Source organism: Chaetomium tenue (assembly GCF_020726465.1).
Source record: "Chaetomium tenue strain MPI-SDFR-AT-0079 chromosome Unknown F5144scaffold_6, whole genome shotgun sequence".
Taxonomy (NCBI): domain Eukaryota; kingdom Fungi; phylum Ascomycota; class Sordariomycetes; order Sordariales; family Chaetomiaceae; genus Chaetomium; species Chaetomium tenue.
In genome coordinates this window covers 1,886,502-1,904,638 of record NW_027117334.1, presented here as the reverse complement: position 1 = coordinate 1,904,638, position 18,137 = coordinate 1,886,502, and the positions used below count along the sequence as shown (strand labels likewise).

General features: G+C 56.4%; 9 protein-coding genes across 9 annotated transcripts; 4 read left to right on the top strand and 5 right to left on the bottom strand.

The window, feature by feature from the left end:
* Positions 1–1,897: 1,897 nt before the first annotated feature.
* F5144DRAFT_497321 (Manganese/iron superoxide dismutase) lies at positions 1,898–2,784 on the bottom strand (the record flags this gene model as incomplete). The annotated part of the gene is made up of 3 exons (XM_066786197.1): positions 1,898–2,200; positions 2,269–2,534; positions 2,652–2,784. The coding sequence occupies 3 exons, from the start codon at positions 2,782–2,784 to the stop codon at positions 1,898–1,900; spliced, it is 702 nt and encodes a 233-aa protein (XP_066639844.1).
* Positions 2,785–3,044: 260 nt separating this feature from the next.
* Positions 3,045–3,900, top strand: F5144DRAFT_353286 (uncharacterized protein). The gene is made up of 2 exons (XM_066784317.1): positions 3,045–3,263; positions 3,340–3,900. The coding sequence occupies exons 1-2, from the start codon at positions 3,222–3,224 to the stop codon at positions 3,880–3,882; spliced, it is 585 nt and encodes a 194-aa protein (XP_066639843.1). The 5' UTR covers positions 3,045–3,221; the 3' UTR covers positions 3,883–3,900.
* Positions 3,901–4,364: 464 nt separating this feature from the next.
* Positions 4,365–5,894, top strand: F5144DRAFT_353324 (uncharacterized protein). The gene is made up of 2 exons (XM_066784318.1): positions 4,365–4,759; positions 4,818–5,894. Exons 1-2 carry the CDS (start codon positions 4,472–4,474, stop codon positions 5,742–5,744), a joined length of 1,215 nt encoding a protein of 404 aa, XP_066639842.1. The 5' UTR covers positions 4,365–4,471; the 3' UTR covers positions 5,745–5,894.
* A 179-nt stretch (positions 5,895–6,073) lies between these two features.
* Positions 6,074–7,127, top strand: F5144DRAFT_605631 (AAA domain-containing protein; the record flags this gene model as incomplete). Its single annotated transcript, XM_066791446.1, has 3 exons — positions 6,074–6,311; positions 6,388–6,554; positions 6,630–7,127. 3 exons carry the CDS (start codon positions 6,074–6,076, stop codon positions 7,125–7,127), a joined length of 903 nt encoding a protein of 300 aa, XP_066639841.1.
* Positions 7,128–8,305: 1,178 nt separating this feature from the next.
* Positions 8,306–10,245, top strand: F5144DRAFT_496876 (uncharacterized protein; the record flags this gene model as incomplete). Its single annotated transcript, XM_066786173.1, has 3 exons — positions 8,306–8,597; positions 8,665–9,265; positions 9,336–10,245. The coding sequence occupies 3 exons, from the start codon at positions 8,306–8,308 to the stop codon at positions 10,243–10,245; spliced, it is 1,803 nt and encodes a 600-aa protein (XP_066639840.1).
* A 1,523-nt stretch (positions 10,246–11,768) lies between these two features.
* On the bottom strand, positions 11,769–12,137 carry F5144DRAFT_605629 (uncharacterized protein; the record flags this gene model as incomplete). The annotated part of the gene is made up of 1 exon (XM_066791445.1): positions 11,769–12,137. The coding sequence occupies one exon, from the start codon at positions 12,135–12,137 to the stop codon at positions 11,769–11,771; it is 369 nt and encodes a 122-aa protein (XP_066639839.1).
* A 90-nt stretch (positions 12,138–12,227) lies between these two features.
* On the bottom strand, positions 12,228–13,531 carry F5144DRAFT_623159 (uncharacterized protein; the record flags this gene model as incomplete). Its single annotated transcript, XM_066792131.1, has 3 exons — positions 13,140–13,531; positions 12,414–12,757; positions 12,228–12,356 (listed from the first exon to the last, which is right to left on the bottom strand). Exons 1-3 carry the CDS (start codon positions 13,360–13,362, stop codon positions 12,228–12,230), a joined length of 696 nt encoding a protein of 231 aa, XP_066639838.1. The 5' UTR covers positions 13,363–13,531.
* Positions 13,532–14,109: 578 nt separating this feature from the next.
* F5144DRAFT_657303 (uncharacterized protein) lies at positions 14,110–15,251 on the bottom strand (the record flags this gene model as incomplete). The annotated part of the gene is made up of 2 exons (XM_066793186.1): positions 14,110–14,567; positions 15,215–15,251. The coding sequence occupies 2 exons, from the start codon at positions 15,249–15,251 to the stop codon at positions 14,110–14,112; spliced, it is 495 nt and encodes a 164-aa protein (XP_066639837.1).
* Positions 15,252–16,129: 878 nt separating this feature from the next.
* On the bottom strand, positions 16,130–17,785 carry F5144DRAFT_353192 (galactose mutarotase-like domain-containing protein). Its single transcript, XM_066784316.1, has 5 exons — positions 17,484–17,785; positions 17,319–17,418; positions 16,937–17,263; positions 16,355–16,868; positions 16,130–16,279 (listed from the first exon to the last, which is right to left on the bottom strand). Exons 1-5 carry the CDS (start codon positions 17,607–17,609, stop codon positions 16,192–16,194), a joined length of 1,155 nt encoding a protein of 384 aa, XP_066639836.1. The 5' UTR covers positions 17,610–17,785; the 3' UTR covers positions 16,130–16,191.
* Positions 17,786–18,137: the final 352 nt, after the last annotated feature.

Genomic DNA, 18,137 nt, shown 5'->3' with positions numbered 1-18,137 from the left:
CCCACGGGCATTGTTGCCGTTGTTGTCCTTGATGCCCCATCCGTATTTGCATGGGGATGCGGGCGGTAAAGTCGGTGAATGCCCTGATGCCGAACCATCAAGCCATATCACACCAGCTGCAGTCGGGACTCGTTCCCGCAGACAGGCGTTGAGTGGTTATGATGTGAGAGGAAGGGGCAGCTGACAAGGGCTGTTGACTCAAGACCGAAAGAGAAGAGGGACATGAGACATGAATATCTTCAAACGGCGACTTACATTGGGAGACTGGCTTCCTTCCCTCCTAGTCAGTCCGCGTCTCCGGGTCCCCGGATCGGTTAGGCTGGGGCCGTCTTCCGCTTCTTGGCACGTTTTGTAAGTCGCTCAGGTTCAGGGGCCACGTTAGGTAATACAATCGGGATGGTTTATTGGTGTTATCAACTGTTGTTAAGCTTGGAAGGACATACAGCGGGCTTTGTTTAAAACCTTGTGGCCACAGTTCGGCGTTTGCTGACTCGAGTCGCCCCCAACGTCGGGAGCCTTTGTGGTGATGTCAATGTTCTGGCCGATCGACAGCCCTGTCAAAGGTTTTGGCGGGGTCGATGCAAGGATTAGGACGTTAGATGTGGGGATTAGGGAGGTATTTGTATGGGGTGGTCCACTCTGAAGGTGGGGTTCAAAGACGACACCTCGGACGAAGGGTCAAGTCGGGTGACGATGTTGTTCCAGAAGGCATGTTGAAAACGGGTGGCAATTGCTTTCGACAAAGGACTTTCGGTCATTTGGGCCTACCGGTCATGCCATTTCTCGCTGTACGGACGGATGGCCACACAATTTGCTGTGTGCGCATCCAATCATGGCCGCCCACCCCCGCCAAGTCCGGTCCGTTCCGTTGCGTTGCTCCCGGTTCAAGAGCGTCGAACGATGATGGTAAAGCTGCCAAAAATTTTGGGCACCACAATTCTTAGGTATGTGTCTAAAGGTAAGGCAGGTAGGTGGGTTTCGATTTTTAATTCTCGGACGCTTTCAGTGACATGACGCCCGGACGTCCCGAAGCCTTTACGTCCCCTGCCAGCAGTGTTCAGTGACGCGATGCTCAACTGGACCGACCCTTTAAGCCCTGGTTGACAGATAGCTTCGAGGAACGAATAGCTTACATGATGGACATGCGCCCCGAAATGGCAAATTTCCCAGCCGGGGTATTCCTCAAACCCAGAGATCAAGAGCCAAATGAAGCTCACATCCACCCCTGGAGGTGTTGTCGGCCCATGGTGATTTTGGGTGGGGAATCCCCATGCAGCCCATGTGCAAGGCAAGGGGCCTAGAACTGGAAAACTAGTGCGGGCCCGGCCGATGCGCGATGGGACCGAGCTAAAGAACTCAAAAGAGCAGATGAAAATCATCAGATATCTGTGTCCATGTCGTCAAAATATCGGAAAGCCCACATCGGGTAAGATCTAAGAATGAGTAGGATTTTAGCAGGCGAGAACTGGCCAGCGGTGGCCGCGGCGACCACTCCAGCATCCTCCTCGTCCAGAACTGAACCGTTGCAGTCGGACAAAATGCGGGGCATCGAATTTTAGTCTTGGCATGCGTGAAGCCCAGGCCTGGACTGTTGGTGGTGGCCCCCGCTGTCATGCCATGGGCTGCGGGGCGTCAACATGTTGAGCGAACGTTGTTCGCGGGGTTGGGTTGACGCGCACGCCCCGGCGTGTTCAGGTAGGTATTTTGATGCTGAAATTCGCTGACCATGATTGCTGACACCGAGCTAAATCCGTTGTCTTCCCCTGAGATCAGAAGAATAATAAAGCAGTTCGAGTCGATTTGGAGCTCAATTCGTCTCAAGTACCTAGAGAGTTCACGCTAGCGCAGTATGTACACAAATGGTAGTCTGTCCCTCCGTTCTTGCTGATATAACCACCTAAGACTTCTCGTACCGGCTGGCAACGGTCTTCCAATTGATAACGTTCCAGATGGCGTCGAAGTACTCGGCCTTGCGGTTCTCGTACTGCAGGTAGTAGGCGTGCTCCCAGGCGTCGATGCCCATCAGCGGCACGTAAGGGCCCGACACGGGGTCCTGGTTGGCGCGCGTCACGAGCCCCAGGGTGCCCGCCGACTTGTCCTTGACCAACCAAGCCCAGCCGCTGCCCTGGATGCCGGCCAGAGCCGTGTTCATTTGCGAGCGAAAGGTGTCGAAGGAGCCGAAGTCGGAGTCGATTGCTTTCTGTAGGCCGGCTTATCAGTATTCTACCGAAGAAATAAACATAATGGAGAGGTTGGGGCAAGGTCTACCTTGAGGGCTCCGTCCGGCTCGCCACCGCCGTCTCTGCTGGCGGGCGCCAGGTTTTCCCAGAACAGGCTGTGGTTGATGTGACCGCCGCCGTGGAAGTTGAGGAGGGGGGCGATCGTCGCTGCCTTGGTAAAGTCGCCCTTGCTCTCGGCCTCGCCAATGGTTTGCAGGGCGCTGTTGAGGCCGTTGACATAGGTCTGGTGGTGCTTGGTGTGGTGCAGCTCCATGATCTTGCCCGAGATATGGGGTTCGAGGGCGCCATAGTCGTCTGCAGATGCGTCGATTAGCTTTACCCACCATCTAAGCTTGCCAGCTTGATGCCCGGGCTCTGATGCCATTACGGCGACATGTCGACATAGGCTCCTTTGTTTCGGCCGCTACTTACACGCAAGATCGGGGAGTGTCGCTTTGCCGCGCACGAAGCTCGTGCTGGCCATGGCGCCGACGGCTTTGGGAGCTCCGGAAGCTCGAAGAGCACCCCGCAGGGCGGGGACGGTACGAAGTAGAGTCGAAGACATTATGGGCTGAGTGTTGGTAATTTGAATGCAAAAACGTCAATTGGGTGCCGGCAAAGTTGAAGCTCGTTGCGTCAGGATTTTTACCTTGAAACTTTGGGGGAGGTGCTAGAGACCAGTTCAATTTATTAAACAGCCCAAACCAGTTCGGCGTTCCGTCGAAGCTCGGGGGAAGCTTCGGCAACTTCAATTTCGTCATGGCCCCACATTAACCACCAAGGAACCCGAACCCGCACTGTGGCTCGGCTTTTGCACTTGTGGCACATTTGTCGAGCATGTGGCTAGGTTTTAGTTAACAGGAGCCACACCCGCGTGCCCCTCCAGGTCGCGTTGCTGCTGCTGTGGTCTCGTAAGGCGTCGATATTCGATTGATATAAGGAAACGCTATTTCCAGTCGTTTTTGACCTCTAATCGGTGCCCCCGGTCCCATCGTACGCAAAATGTCTTATTACGACATCGATGCAATACTTACGGATGCAGAGGTAAAACAACAAAACGCACACCCATCCTCAACAACACTTCGTTAAAACACCGACTAACAGCGCTCCCTCGATACAGAAAATCCCATGCACCTTCCAAGTCGATATTCCCGATCTAGGCTATCTCGACAATACCCCCACACAGCCACTCAAGGCCGGCACCAAAGTGAACCTACCGCTATGGCTGGCCGAAATGCTCGCCATCGCTAACACGGGGGACGTCGAGGGCAAGTCGTTTGTGTCTTTTGACCTCCCGCCTGCAATGGGGAACGATGTAGTCCAAGCGCTCAAGGCGGATCCTCGCGCTGTACCACTGCGCGACCAAAGCGCGCACTTTTACGGGCTCGCGATACACATGATGGAGCTGTCGGAGGAGCAAGAATTGGCCGCCGCCCTCCGCAAGACGTTTGTTACCCGGGCGTCCGAGGTGGCCTTACACGCCCGTAAGGTCGGAGGAGTGGGACAAAAGGGCAAAGGCGAAGAGGGGAGCAATCTCGGTGTGGGCGGCGCGGGCGAGGAGTTCCTTCGGGGGCTGGACGAGTGGGAGAGGAAGCTGTTTCGCAAGGCACATGACGGCGCAAAATCCGGGAAAGAGTGGATGGAGGGCGTCAAAAAACACTAAGCTCTATCGACGCGATTGCGCAGGTCGATCGCAGTCTCAAAGCTCAAGGCTCGGGCGAAGGGAAGCGCTGCTACCCGCCCTCCTCATTTGCTCGCTCTCACAGCTCGTACAGACGTACCACATGGCTTGAAACTCACCACAGACGGTCCCGAGAAAAACGCGACCGGGCGATGAACCTCCATCGATTTGATTCACATCGACTTGACCCAAGCGAGGAGAGATTAGGTCGGCTGGGGTCTCGTCCTCGAATCGTGGGCCAGGTTCCGCTAGTCCGATTCCGGAGCGCTGGGCGCCGCACATGACGGAAAGCGACGAGCTTCGCCTTTTACAATCTGCAGACACTGAGATCGAAGAGCTCCTGTTGAGTTTGCACATCGAATTGAGTCATCCCACACCCACGATGCTCTCCCGCAGCGACCCCACCTAGGGTTGCATGCTCAACGCGGGATGGCCCCCTCTGCATGACCCCGTTTCCCAACAAATTACCAGCTGAATTGGACAGCCAAGATCTCATTACGCATCTTTGTCTGTTTCATCCAACAAGGCGAGCTCCTATCAGAGACTGGGTTTTTGTCACCAGATACCAACGATGAGAGTTGCGTTCCGACCGGCCCTCCGCCGGGTCACAGGCACGCAGTTGACTCGCGCGGCCTGTATCGGCAACTTCCCGGCCCGCATGTCAACTGCTGCCGCGGCCCAAACTGTCTCGTCACCGGCAAATCCCGCTTCCGACGAACTACTCGACTCGGAACGTCGCGAAAGAGCCAGGCAAATACTGCAGGATGCAGTTGCAGCGACGGCACCGAGACATGACTGGACCAGGGAGGAGATCTCAGCCATCTTTTACCAGCCTCTAATGGAGTTGGCTTATCAAGCTGTGCGCATACTCACCTTCAACCAAAGCGCTTACCATAGGTAACTAATACCTCACCCAGGCCACCATCCACCGTCGATTCCACAACCCCTCGGAGGTACAACTTTGCACCTTGATGAACATCAAAACCGGCGGATGTACCGAGGACTGTTCGTACTGCGCCCAGTCCACCCGGTACCAGAAAGGCACCGGCCTCGAGGCTAAACGCGTGGAGACCGTCGAGTCGGTCCTCGAAGCCGCGCGCATCGCCAAGGAGAATGGCAGCACGCGCTTCTGTATGGGCGCCGCGTGGCGCGACATGCGCGGCCGCAAGAACAGCCTTCGCAACATCAAAGACATGGTGGCGGGCGTGCGGGCCATGGGCATGGAGTCATGCGTCACGCTCGGCATGATCGACGCGGAGCAGGCTAAGGAGCTCAAGGAGGCGGGCCTGACGGCGTACAACCACAATGTCGACACCAGCCGCGAGTTCTACCCCAGCGTCATCTCAACCCGCTCCTACGACGAGCGACTCAAGACTCTCGGCCACGTCCGCGATGCCGGCATCAACGTCTGCTCCGGCGGCATTTTGGGGCTGGGCGAGACATCCGAAGATCGCGTCGGCTTGCTGCACACCGTCTCCACGCTTCCCAGCCACCCCGAGAGTTTCCCCGTCAACGCGCTCGTGCCCATCAAGGGGACGCCGCTGGGCGACCGGCCGCCGATTGAGTTCACGAGCATGCTGCGCACCATCGCGGCGGCCCGCGTCATCATGCCCGCCACCATCATCCGCATCGCCGCAGGGCGGAAGACCATGGCGGAGGACCAACAGGCGATGTGTTTCATGGCCGGCGCGAACGCCATCTTTACGGGCGAGAAGATGCTGACGACCGAGTGCAATGGTTGGGATGAAGATGCGGCTATGTTTGGGCGCTGGGGCCTGCAACCGATGAAGAGCTTCCGGAAGTTGGGGCTGCGGGCGGGGGATGTCGCTGCCGGGCAAGCGTGAGGGCCGCCAGCCTAGGTGTGTTGTAGAGTTGCAAACAAAAATACGTTGGGTGCCGCGTCGTGGTTTCGATTGCCTTGCCTTGCTTCCCAGTCGGTGATATCTCCGCTCCCTCGTCGCTGCTGGTGAGGGCACACGGGCCTTCCGGGACGGATCGCCGCTGCCGTCCCCGTTCCCATCCATCCGCTTTGCTGTGAGGCAAGGGCAGACGGACCCTCATGGCCAGCGAGCTCTTTCACCGTCATATTGAGGCTACCTGGCGGCCCTGTTCCGTCAACACCTCTCTCTTAACAGCTTCTCGTTTATCTACTATTTCCAGAAACCACCCCATCATGAACGAGACCACGCTCCCTACACCCATGTCGTCGGAGGCAGAAACACAACCGAGCCATCAGCCAACGAATCCCGTAGACACGGGCGGCCTCCGCGCGGTCCTGATCTTCGGCGCCGACCAGTACGTTGGCAAAGCTCTGGTCATTGCCGCCCTCTGCCGCGAGATTGAAATGTGGTATGGGCAGCGAACGTTGTATCTGCAGCCGCTCTGCCATTCGCCCGACACTGCTCCTGGGAGTGAGTTTCGGCCCTCCCCAGAACCGACCATTATTGCCTTGGTGGGTGCTGTAGTCGGGACTAACGGGGCTTGGAGGTTTATCCGACTGTCTCAACCTATTGGAATGCACATCGAGGAAAGAGGACATTGAATGTTGGCTTAGTCCTCTCAACGTGCTTTGTGAGAGCCCAGCACACGTTATACGGGTGTGCAACGGGGAGACACCGGATCTCGATGAGCTGGACGCGGCGCGGGCCCGATCGGTGAGTCCGTTTCCAGGTTTCCGGTGCTGCTGCAAGGGACCTGACCTTTTTCTTTCTTTTTTCCCCTTTTTTAAGACCGGGCATAGCAGCATGGCGTACGCCGTCGATGAGGTCCAGGAACTCGTGGACTTCATCAAGCGGCACGCTCCCGAGTCCGGAGATGATGCTAGTTGGTTGTTTATCGACTCAGTAAATGGCGTCATGACACCTTGCTTCTCAGGCTTGCCTCAGGCTGAAGTATACCGGCCGCTGGGGTTTCCAGTTGTGCTCGTCGGATCCAGAGAGCTTAACGGCGTTTCGCTCACCATTTCGGCCTTTGAGTCCCTCAGTCTGAGGGGCTACAATGTGGTAGCAGTGGTAATGGTCACAGGGGGCCACTGGAAGAACTCCCGTTATGTGGATCAGTATTTTGAGCGTTACCACCCGTCAGTTCCGGTATTGACACTACCAGAGGCGCCAGCGTACCGTGTGGGTGTCTCTCTGGACGAGGAGTTGGAAGAATACCACAAAATTATATACGACTCTGGTGCCCTCTCCCTGCTTATCCTCACCCTCGCCGCCGTCTATCGGTGACCACGGTCCCGGACATCGTCGGTCAGGCTAGATTTAGGCAGAGCGCAAGATACTCCTATAAGCACTCAACGGCACAAGCGTATGGATATTGGATATCTCACTCTACTTGTAGGCAGCGTAATTGAGATTTGTACGTCACAAGCATGCAGAAGCGTGTGGTCCCTCGGCTGGGACAGCATGCCCGACCATCCCCTGGCTGTGATACGTCACTCCACGGGATGACGTTTTACGAAACCCAACACCATCGATCCCGAGGCGGAAACGCTCGACACTTCAGAGTTCATCTACTTCGGCGTTATCGAAAGGTTAATCTTGGTGGGGCCTGTCAGCCCGTCTTGCCTGTTCAGGTCGTGGTTGGCAGTGATTGAGATGATATGTTGCATGGGCGCTGTTTGAAGAACAAAAAAAAAGTAAAAGCCCCTGAACTCGCCATCGGCCACAGCGGCAATTATTGTGGGGTCCCGATGCTCGGCATTCCAGAACCCCTCGTCCGGTTTTCTGACAGTCGGGGCTGCAGGGTTCAACGCAGCTGGAAACCTGGAAATTCAGGGTCCCAAACTGGAACGCATGGAATAGCGCCAAACCTCGAATGGTAAAGGGAACTCTTTCGTGCCTACGGTTTCGCATTGAGATTCGCTCGAGAGAGACACGAATTTAATCTGTAGGTAGTCGATCACAGTCGGTTTCGCGACGGAAACTCGGAAACAAACCAGCAAAGAACCTGAAATTCAGTTGTGTTTGTTCCCTGTCAGGGGTTACATCGCACGCCGCCCCCCGACCTGATCTTGTGGGTCTCAGAAATCCAACCAATGTTTGAGCCAGCGCCAAGACGTGGATGAATCTTCAAATGGATTGCCCAGGAACAGGGGGTCTCTCATCAGGAGACCGACTTTCGAGTTGGCCCTCCTCCAACTTGGCGTTGTCGATTTTTATCTTCCCCAAGTACGCTCCGCACCAGAGCGGCCCGTTTCCCTTTCTCCTTGTTTCTGTGCTTCATTTCTCCGTCCACTCGTTTAGTAACCTTCCTGGAATTGACTGCCGCTTTCTCCGAATGCCGCGCGCCGGGACGCAATAGCAGCAGAACACCCCGTCTGTTGACGGCCACCATCCATTGCTTCACACGGGGAAACCCACCGAGGACTACCTTAGCGGTCAGCACCTCATTTCCGGTCGCCAAGATGAACCGCCTCGGGCTGGCGGGGGCCAAATGCAGACGACTCTTCACACGCCAGACGCTCTTGATCGCCCTCGCGCTGTGCATCGTCTGGATACTCGGCGTGCAGTTCCGCGGTGACATCACGCAACAATGGTCAGACTTGGGCTTGCCAGACACGCGGAAACGACCAGAGCGTATGCCGACACATAATGTACTACCGCCACTGGCTGAACGCGTGGCCTGCCATGGCCCCCGCGGCCATCTGCTCGGGCAGAGCCCCGACGACGATTTGGTGGAGAGCGAAGTGGATGGCCGTACGCGACGAACCAATTCCCTTGCCATTCATAAAGACCATCTTTACTAACCCGCGGTGTTCTACAGCGTACCCGATGCCTTGGGCGGGCAACTACGAGGAAACAGGCCTCAACCTGACCATGATGTCGGTGAGGCAGCGATACGGACCCTACGGTTTCGGTGACAACCGCAGCGACTACAAAAGGCAAAAGGTGGATTGGGACCAGGTCGATTGGGGCCAGCTGCAGAACGACTGTTTCCAGCGCAACCGGGACCGCTTCCCGATGGCTGCCACCCGGTTCGAAGACACCCGCATCACGAAGCCCCGGTTCAGCTTCCGCGAGTCGACCAAGATTCCCCCGGTTCGCCACTGGCACGAGTTCGAGGCGTCACGGCGTACGGCCATCGTGGTGCGTGCTTGGCGCGGGTACGACTACCTGCCCGAGGACATGTACTATCTCCGGTCGCTCGTCGCCGAGACGGCCCTTAAGACGGGCGGCGAGTACCAGGTCTTCTTGCTCGTGGACATGAAGGACTACGAGGGTTACGAGAATGACATATTCTCGTCCGACGATGCATACGCGCAAGGCCTCGAGGACGCTGGCGTTCCCCCCGAGTTCCAATCCATCACCCTTTTGTGGTCGGTTCGCCTGCTAGAGGACTGGTATCCCATGATTGAAGAGCACCGGTAAGCCATCCTCGTCCATACGACAACCCCCCACCCCCACCCCACACACCGGCCGCTGACCCCTCCGTAGGACTATGTGGCAGGTGTTTCAGCCGATGCAGCTCCTCGCACTGCATTACCCCGAGTTCGACCACTTCTGGCAGCTCGAGCTGGACATGCGGTTCCTCGGCGACGCGGGCAAGTTCCTCGACCGGCTCGCGGCCACGGCGCGCAACGAGCCGCGCAAGCAGGCGCTCGAGCGGTCCACCTTCTGGCACATGATCGCCGAGATCGGCGACTACGGCGAGTTCTTCGCGGCGGTCAACGAAGCCAACCGGGGCGGGTCGCACGCGTGGGGCCCGCTCAAGGTGAACGAGATCCTGCCCATCGGGCCCGAGCCGCCCGTGGCCGACCCGCGCGACGAGAACTTCGAGTGGGGCGTCGGCGAGGAGGCCGATGTGATCACCACGTCCTACTGCATGGATGCGCTCATCCCCAACGAGTGGGTGTTCAAGAACTGGATCCACGGCTTCCGCCAGGGGCCGCGCACCCCGCGCTTCTACTGCCCGCCGGCCATCCAGCGCGGCTCGCGCAACCTCTACCTCGCCATCCACCAAGCCCAGATGGAGCAGGGCGTCCGCATCCCGTCAGAAGCCACCCTCCCATCCTTCGCGCTCTGGCACGGCCTCAAGCTCGCCTTCCCGCAGCACCCCGTCTTCCACCGCGACAAGGACAACCACGAGAACCGGCGCGGCTGGTGGCGCGGCGGGCCCCGCGCCAGCTCCACGGGCCTCGGCCCGGACGACGCGGCCCACCCCAACGGCCGCGGCCTGACCTTCTGGTGGGAGTCGACGTGGGCCAAGAACGTCTTCAACGAGTGGTACGGCCGCAAGCTCGACGGCAACAAGCCCCGCGCCTGGATCATCAAGGAGTGGGATGATGAGCTGTGGCTGCCGAATATGATGCTCCATCCGGTGAAGCATGTGGTGCCCAAGAAATAGTTAATGATGGCATGGGAGGGGATGGTATGGAATGGGGTGGCGAGGGAAAGCATGGGACTAATGGTGGGGTGGGATGGTATGTTATGGTGGGATGGGGGGGCAATGTATGAAGGGGGTGACGATTTGCATGGTGTATCCTCCGGCGTTGTCTATCATTTGTGTCATGGGAGAGGGAGTTTGTTTTAGAGGCTGCCGTTGCTAGGTTGCTTGCTTGGGTCAGGACATCCATCCGTGTGGTCGCATATTCGTAACTATATCCGGTTAATGCTGGGGTGCTTTCTCTGTTTTATTTGTTCTTGTATATAGATTGCAAGGTCAATTTTCTTTGATCCTGCTGTTTCTTTGGCCTCTGGTGCATTTTCTTGCCTCCTGCTTGCTGCCGCTGGAAAGCACGCCATGTGGAGAAACGAGATGGGCATCTGTTGATCTGCATCGACTCCACATCGCAATCTCAAATCCCGGGACTCGAGCTGCAGGAATGCATCGAAAAATCGATGGAGCGGCACAACCGGCAATCAAGCCGCTGATGATGTCAGATGCTGTCAGCTGTTGCCAGGTGCGTGTGAACCTTTCCAATTCCAACTTCAAGGGATGAACAACCCATCAGCCAAATCAACACCACCTTGTTAACTATTATCAAGAATTCCTCTCTTCTGGTATTCGCTAGCAATGAGAAGCTGCTCTATTTCCAACTAAATTCCAGTTGTTTCTTGTCCAAAAGACCAGCAACTATATCGTTTTTAATCCTAGGAAGATGAACCTGCCACATCTACTCTCTATCTCATGTGGTGTTGTCGGTCTTAACATGAAGCAATCCTAATCTGGTAGGAGACGATATTTAGCAAATGCCGGGCGCAAACTGCCGATGTGGTGGGTTCGACTGTGGCATCGACGCCCTCGTCGCGGTCGCCACGCTCCAGGTCCTGTATGAGGACTAATAGATCGAAAGCAATCCTAATCTGGTAATCTTGATAATCTACATGGTGGAGAAGGGGGGACCGCCCATGCAGTCGCATCCGCAAATGTGGCATTTATATCCCACCGGACCGTCTGGCTGCCCCTCCATGAGAGGCTGGCGGGCAGGTTCGTGTGGAAAGGAAAGGACGCCAGTACATCGCTGCGCCGGACAGTCCTATCCAAACTGTCCTGATTCTCAAACTTCAATACCCCGGTTTACAAAAGGCGTCTGGTACCTCTAGCCTGCGACTAGCCAACGACTCCTCTGGCTACTGGAGCCAGTATCGCCAAGTCTACTATGACGATCTCGATCAACAACCCGATGGGCAAGTGACCCATCCCAGTTCGATCACGCGCAGCACCAGCTTAGCGACCGCGATCACGGCATGGTCTGCAGGTCCGAGTTCACCGCACACCCTGTCCGCAGCGACATTACCTATTACCCGCGGCCCTCGTCCGTTTGCGGCGATCGGGTTCTAGAAGCGCGGCGTGATTAGGCAGGCCGAGTTCAGGGCCGCTATCAAGAAATGCCATGATGCTGATGCTCATGGCGCTTCGCATCTAGTTTACCGGTATGATCCCGCGGTATGCGAATCGGTTCCGGCCCCTGCTCCCGTCATCTCGTTTCCTGCGAGGTCCTCTTCGAGGATCTGCTCGTTGGGCACTACCGCTACGAGCCTCCTCTCCTCCCTATCCGCCTTGCGGCGGGTGGTAGGCCTATTGGCGAGGGAGGTCTTTCTCCAAACTTCCCTATATCTAGTGGCGCCTATGTCGAAATGTATGCTCTCGAGGTTCGGAAACATCTTCCACCGCTGCGTCGAGCCAAGTGTGAAGAGTGTGCAGGGAAGGATGGATGTTTTAAGCGATTTCCAACGATCGTAGAAGGTCAACTGGCGAAGGTTCTCGAAGTCGGTGCTCCATATGGCATTGCTCATTACCCCAGACAGCTACGGGGCGACACTCTCCGGGAGCGCCGCGCAATCAATGATAGGTAGTCAGGCTCGTAGAAAGCTACATCCTCCTTCCTAGTTCCCATCCAGCCTAGCCCCACCATCCTCCTCCATCTCATCCTCTCCGTCCGTCTCATCCCCACCGCCCATCCCATTCTCCCTGTCCATCTGACCACTCCTGTCCATCCCATCACCACCGTCCATCTGATGGTGGTTGTCCGTCTCATTGTTGTTGTTGTCCGTCCCATCACCACCGTCCACCCGATCCTCCCTGTCCGTCTCATCATCCTCATCCTCATCCATCTCCTCCTCATCAAAACTCTCCTCCTCTTCCCCATCCTCATCCCCGCCATTACCAACCGCCGCCGGCACCCATCCCGCCGCGGTGGCCGCCGCCACCTGCGCGCGCAAATCCTGCATCTGTGCTAATAGCACCATCAGCCGGTCGCCGCGCGCCACAAACCGGGCCTCCAGCGACGCGTTCGCCGTCTGGAGAATGGCCACCTGCGCGCGCAGGCCCGAGACCTGGCCCTGCAGCTGGGTGAGGAGGACGTGGTAGGCGGGGAAGAGTGGTACGATGTTGGTGTGGAGGTGCGTGGTGAAGGCTGGAAAAATTGGGTTTGGGGGGTTAGCTGGGTTCAATGTTGTTCTGGCAGGTGGGATGGGATGTTCTCAATGGAGGTGGGCCAGGTTGTTTTCCCATTCTAGCCAGGGGGTTCGCTGGGAACGGGTTGTGGTTGCGTCAAGCTGTATCCCAATCGGCTTGGGCGAGCTTGTCAGAGCTGACAAGGCACGCCAAACCACCAACCCACCACCACTATGATGGGTTGGCTCAATGGTGGAGGGGTGGTGATGGGAGAGTGGTCAGGTTACCCGGGCAGCCCGAGTCTCCGTCGCGGCGAGGGAAGATTGAGATGTGTGAGGTGGTTCGGGTATATGTGCATATAGCTTGGATTGTCGGGGGGAGAGAAAGAGGAGAATGCTTACTTGTCTCGAAGGCGGCGGCTATCTCTTCGGGTGTCATTCCGGCCTGTAGGAGCGTTCGAATGATCAGAGTGACGGTAGTCTGGGGTGCGCGCTTGAGTGTCAGCACCCGCCACGAGGGAAGGATGGGATCCGGGACATAAGGAACACGGTGACTTACCTGGCCGTCAAATGCTACCTGATCGCCGCCGGCCTGCGACGCGGAATTACCCTGGTTGCCAGACATTGTGGTGTTTTGGGTTGGAAAAGATGGCTTAGGGTATCGACGGGTCCTTGTTTTCCGAGGCGGTTGGAGATTCGTATTAATAGTCGAGGTCTAGAATAGACAATGGCTGATAGAACAGATACTCGCGGCGAGGCTGCTTGATTGAGTTGCTTGGTGGACTTAATGAAGAGTAGAGGAAAGGTGTGTGCTCTGAATATTCTGGTGGGAAGCCGTTAATGAAGGAAGAGAGGGTTGAGGCAATGAATTAAAAGTATCGGACCGTGTGAACCATAGCACACAACAATTCACTCACACGATGGTAAAATGGTGAATACATTTCCGTCCGAATGCTCTCTCTATCATGGGGAATGTCTTTGATAGCTTGCCATGTCGAAGGAGAGGACAGGATTGGCTTCCATTGGAACAATGTGTGAAACACAACGTGTTCTTGTATAGATAGGTAGGTAGTGTGTTGAATGCACGACGCGTTATTGTATGGGTAGGTAGTGTGTTGAATTCAAGATTTTGGAGACACTGAGCACTGTTCAACATACCGAATATTGTTCATTAATTTCAATATCAGGCTGTGGCTGGGGGATGCTGTACCTAGGTACCTTACCTAGGTATATAGGTCGCTGCCCGGCAAACAAATATAAGTCTACACCTCCCATAATATCTTCCCATAACACAAACTGATTTGCTGTCTCGCTTCAAGAATACTCTTTCGTCTACAATCTCGCCCTGTTCCGAAAAAATGACAAGCTTCTCCTACTCCCCGGCATTGTTCTGCTCCGACTCCAGTTTCTCGGCCTCCTTCTCGGCCTCCAGTTTCTCGGCCTCCAGTTTCTCGGCCTCCTTCTCGGCCTCCAGTTTCTCGGCCTCCTTCTCGGCCTCCAGTTTCTCGGCCTCCAGTTTCTCGGCCTCCTTCTCGGCCTCCAGTTTCTCGGCCTCCAGTTTCTCGGCCTCCTTCTCGGCCTCCAGTTTCTCGGCCTCCTCCCCCGCCTCCAGCTTCTCGGCCTCCTCCTGGAGCATGTTCAACTCCGACTCCGGTTTCTGAGCTTCGTTCTCGAGCGAATTTTGAATATGCGAATGCACCATGGCCTGTATGGCGCTGGATTGGCGAAGGGGCGTGGGGGTGCGAGTGCTATGAAAGCGCTTCTGGATGCCTGCGGTCCGAGAAGGGCCCAGCACAGGGTCCCTTCTTTGCGGGTTCTGAGAGCCCCCGCCTGGGAATCAAGTTAGCGGCAGAGTTACGCATACACATATCAAGCAGAACCCAGCATAAGAAACCACGCACTTGTGTATGTGTGTCCGGATACCCCCGAGATTAATGATTGTAGAGCTGGTAGAGTAGAAAGATTTGATCTTTGCGAGGTGTTTTGGGGGATCGGCAAGTCTCTTAACGAGGGTAACGTCGTTGGCAGGGGTGGAGTAGAACGACTGCGTGTGCTCCTCCCAGAAGGATTTGGGGCGCTGTGTGTGCCGACAGTGCGTATGCTTCCGCTTATCGTGAAGGGACTTAGGGGCCTGTACAAGCTAGGTGGTGGTGGCTGGAGTCGCTGGGCAGCGTCAAGTTCCGCCGTGACTGCTGCGAAACCTGAGAGTTGCGTGCTCGTTAGGTGTGCTATCTCAAAAAGACGGAGCGCGCCTGGAACACACCTCTGCGTATCATACTCGTGACCTCTTCTTCCAGCAAGCCACTGGAGAATAAGTGGTGAAATACGACTTCTAGAAGATTCTGAGTAAGGTTGTGTTAACCAACTATTAATGAAACATCAAAGGTGAGGTTTCAAGGTCACCTGCGATGAGGCGTGTGGGGTTTCCTGCATCTGCCAAATTCGTCGTTCACGAGCAATGAATGACGAAAACCAACCCTCCAAGGCGGCTATCGTGTCATTGGTGTGGGACATGGTGGCTTTCTGGCTTTCGGAGGGGAGAGGCTGAAGATGGTTCGAGGCGTCAAAATAAAATAATGCCGGATATGTGGCAGTCGTGGAGCAATGATGTCGAGGTGCCAAATCCAAACACGAATCGAGAAGCCTGCGCGTCACATATCAGGGCACGCGGCGGTGACACTTTCACTTCTTGGTAGTTGCCGAGAGGAATCGGCAAGCAATTGGCCTCCGTAACATATTCCTGCCAATTCGGTCCTTGGGGAACCGAACATGGAATGTGTGGATTGCCCTCCATCATCGGTAGAAGGCACAGATGTGGACTACCTAGGTACCTAAGGTATGCTTGCCGAGCAGCCGAGGCAGGTAAGGTGGTTGTTGATGATAGGTGCAAGTGCTGCCAACCCCTCGCAGCGACAATCCACCACAATTCCGGTTGTCCTCTAATATTCTTCGAATGCCCCATTGTCCTCCCTCCTTCAGCGAGTTTATTCCGGGGTCGGGGCTGGGTCGAATCAATCGTCCGACAGGGCCACACCTGCCGTGGGGCCGATTGGCGAGTGAAGGTTACCTAGAACAGTTGTTTTGTTTGCGATAGACCTAACGATCTCTGTTTTCTTGACAAGGATTGGGGACTGGAGTTGTGCTTGGAAGTTGGAAGACTGCCCGAGCAGAGTATTATAGATCACAGTATACATGTACATACCTGTAATCACTCGCTAGTTGATGGCAGGAAGGCACGAAAATATTTCGTCATTTTCCACATATTTGCGGGATAACAAGGCTCCGAGAATTCAAAACAGGGCAGCAGTGTTAAATCACTGTGAAGGGTGAATTCATTCATTGTCTGTCTCGGTGGTTTTGCAACTTCGGCCTTTTGGCTTAAAGCACCACACCAACCGATTTCAACCGTCTCCAACTACATGGTGTACCCAAGATACCTTGGCAGGATCTCCCTCTAAACCAGGCCGAAGGTCCACGAGCTCTCCCAGTTGTACGTCTCTCCAGGTCCCCAGATCTGCGCATCGGTGCGCTCCCACTCAGGACTATTGGATCATCAGCTATCAGTTCCCATCCGCCAAAAGCCAGGAAAAGGAAAAAGAAAAGAAAAAAACACTCACTGGTTGATACCATCCGGGTAATCCTGCGCCTCGATCGCAATGCAGCTGCTGCGGATGACCTTCTCATTAACCCCCTCAATACCCTGGGTGCTCTTGAGATCGGCCGAGCCATCCATCCAGTTGCACGAGTAGAGCACCACACCGGGCTGATCGGTGCGCAGCTCAGCCTTGACGCCGGAGAACTCGCTGGCCAGCGTCAGGACCACCGCGTCCTCGGGCGCGTCCTCGATCAGCCAGTAGCCGTTGTAGCCCTCGCAGGCGCCGTCGGCTCCGCAGTTGCCCTCGAAGCCGGGCTGGTCGCGCGCGTGCCCGACAGTCAGCCCCGGCGCCGACGCGAAGTCGTTGATCGAGTTGGGCGCCGCCGTCAGGATCTCGCCGGTGGGGAGCGCGGCTTGGTCGGCTTCCAGGTAGCGCGTGGAGTAGGGGGCGTGCAGGGTGTGGTCCCAGATCTTGGAGGTGTCGGGGTTGCGGAAGGCGTCCAGGTTGAAGTAGGTGTGCTGGGTAAGGAGGAGGGCTGTTTTTGGTTTGGTGTTAGGGAGGGGGGTGGGGATGATACGGGGGGGTGGGGATGGGATCACTGACGAGTCTTCTGCTCGAGCGACTCAGCAGTCATCTTGATGTTCCAGGTCGAGCCCTTGACCGAGTAGGTCACGGACGCCGTGACGTCGCCGGGCATGCCCTGGGACGAGTTGGCGGGGTCCAGGATGGAGAATGTGATGGAGTCGGCCTTGAAGTCGGTCACGTTCCACACGCGGTACGACCAGTTGTTGGTGCCGCTGTGCAGCGTGTTGTTGCCGTCGTTCTGCTCCGTCTTGTACTCGACGCCGTCAAGCGTGTACTTGCCGTTGCCGATGCGGTTGGCGTACCGACCGGGGATGGCGTTGTACACCGGGTGGCCGGGGTCCACGGCTACATGGCATGTTAGGTTCTTGCTCCGTTGATTTTGAGATTGAGACAAACTAACGGTAGTATTCAACATCGTCGTAGCCGAGCACAACGTCGATGTCCTTGCCGTTCTTGTCCTTGACGAACAAGTTCGTCAAGCTGGCGCCGTAGGGGATGAACTGCGCATGTCAGCCGACTGGAGTTCAATGGCTTCCCCGCTCCTCTCCGTGCCCCTCGGACATACCTGCGCCTTGATGCCGTCCGAAGAGATGGTGTAGCGACCATCCTCGTCGGGCTTCGGGCCCTCACAGCTGCGGCCGATGACGGCGGCCTCCACGGCGGCTACGAGAAAGGGGAGTGAGAACTTCATTTTCTCGTGGAAAAGACGTTGTCGGGACCAGGATACCCAGGCTCACCTTCCCCGCCCTCGCGGTCCCCGGGATGGGTTTTATACTCCATTCTGGCCTCTTCCGGACCCTGGTAAAGAGGCCGGTCTTACGTTGCTTGCTGTTTGGATCCTTTGCGTAGCCGATACCCCGGATACAACCCCAGATTGCAGTAAATAATCGACAAGGGTTCTCCGTTGGATTCAGGATACAACCTCTGCACCTGGCAGAGAGTGATCCGCAGGTTTGGGGCCTGCCCAGTTTATTGCGGCATATCAGCCTGAGTTGCAGAGGGGTCAGCCAAGGTTAAACGCCGCCACCATCTCCGCCGAGCCCATGCAGGAACCCCCGTCGGGGCGGACCGGCAGCCGCCAATCATGCTCCGGGCGCACTTCTCAAAAGGAGGGCGGATGCTGGCGCATCGGCTCTTGCCCCTGTTTTGGACTCATTGCTAATTCGGACTTGCCCACCTCAGTCAGCCATCGCGCCTTTCTTGGCTTTCTTGTTTTGTG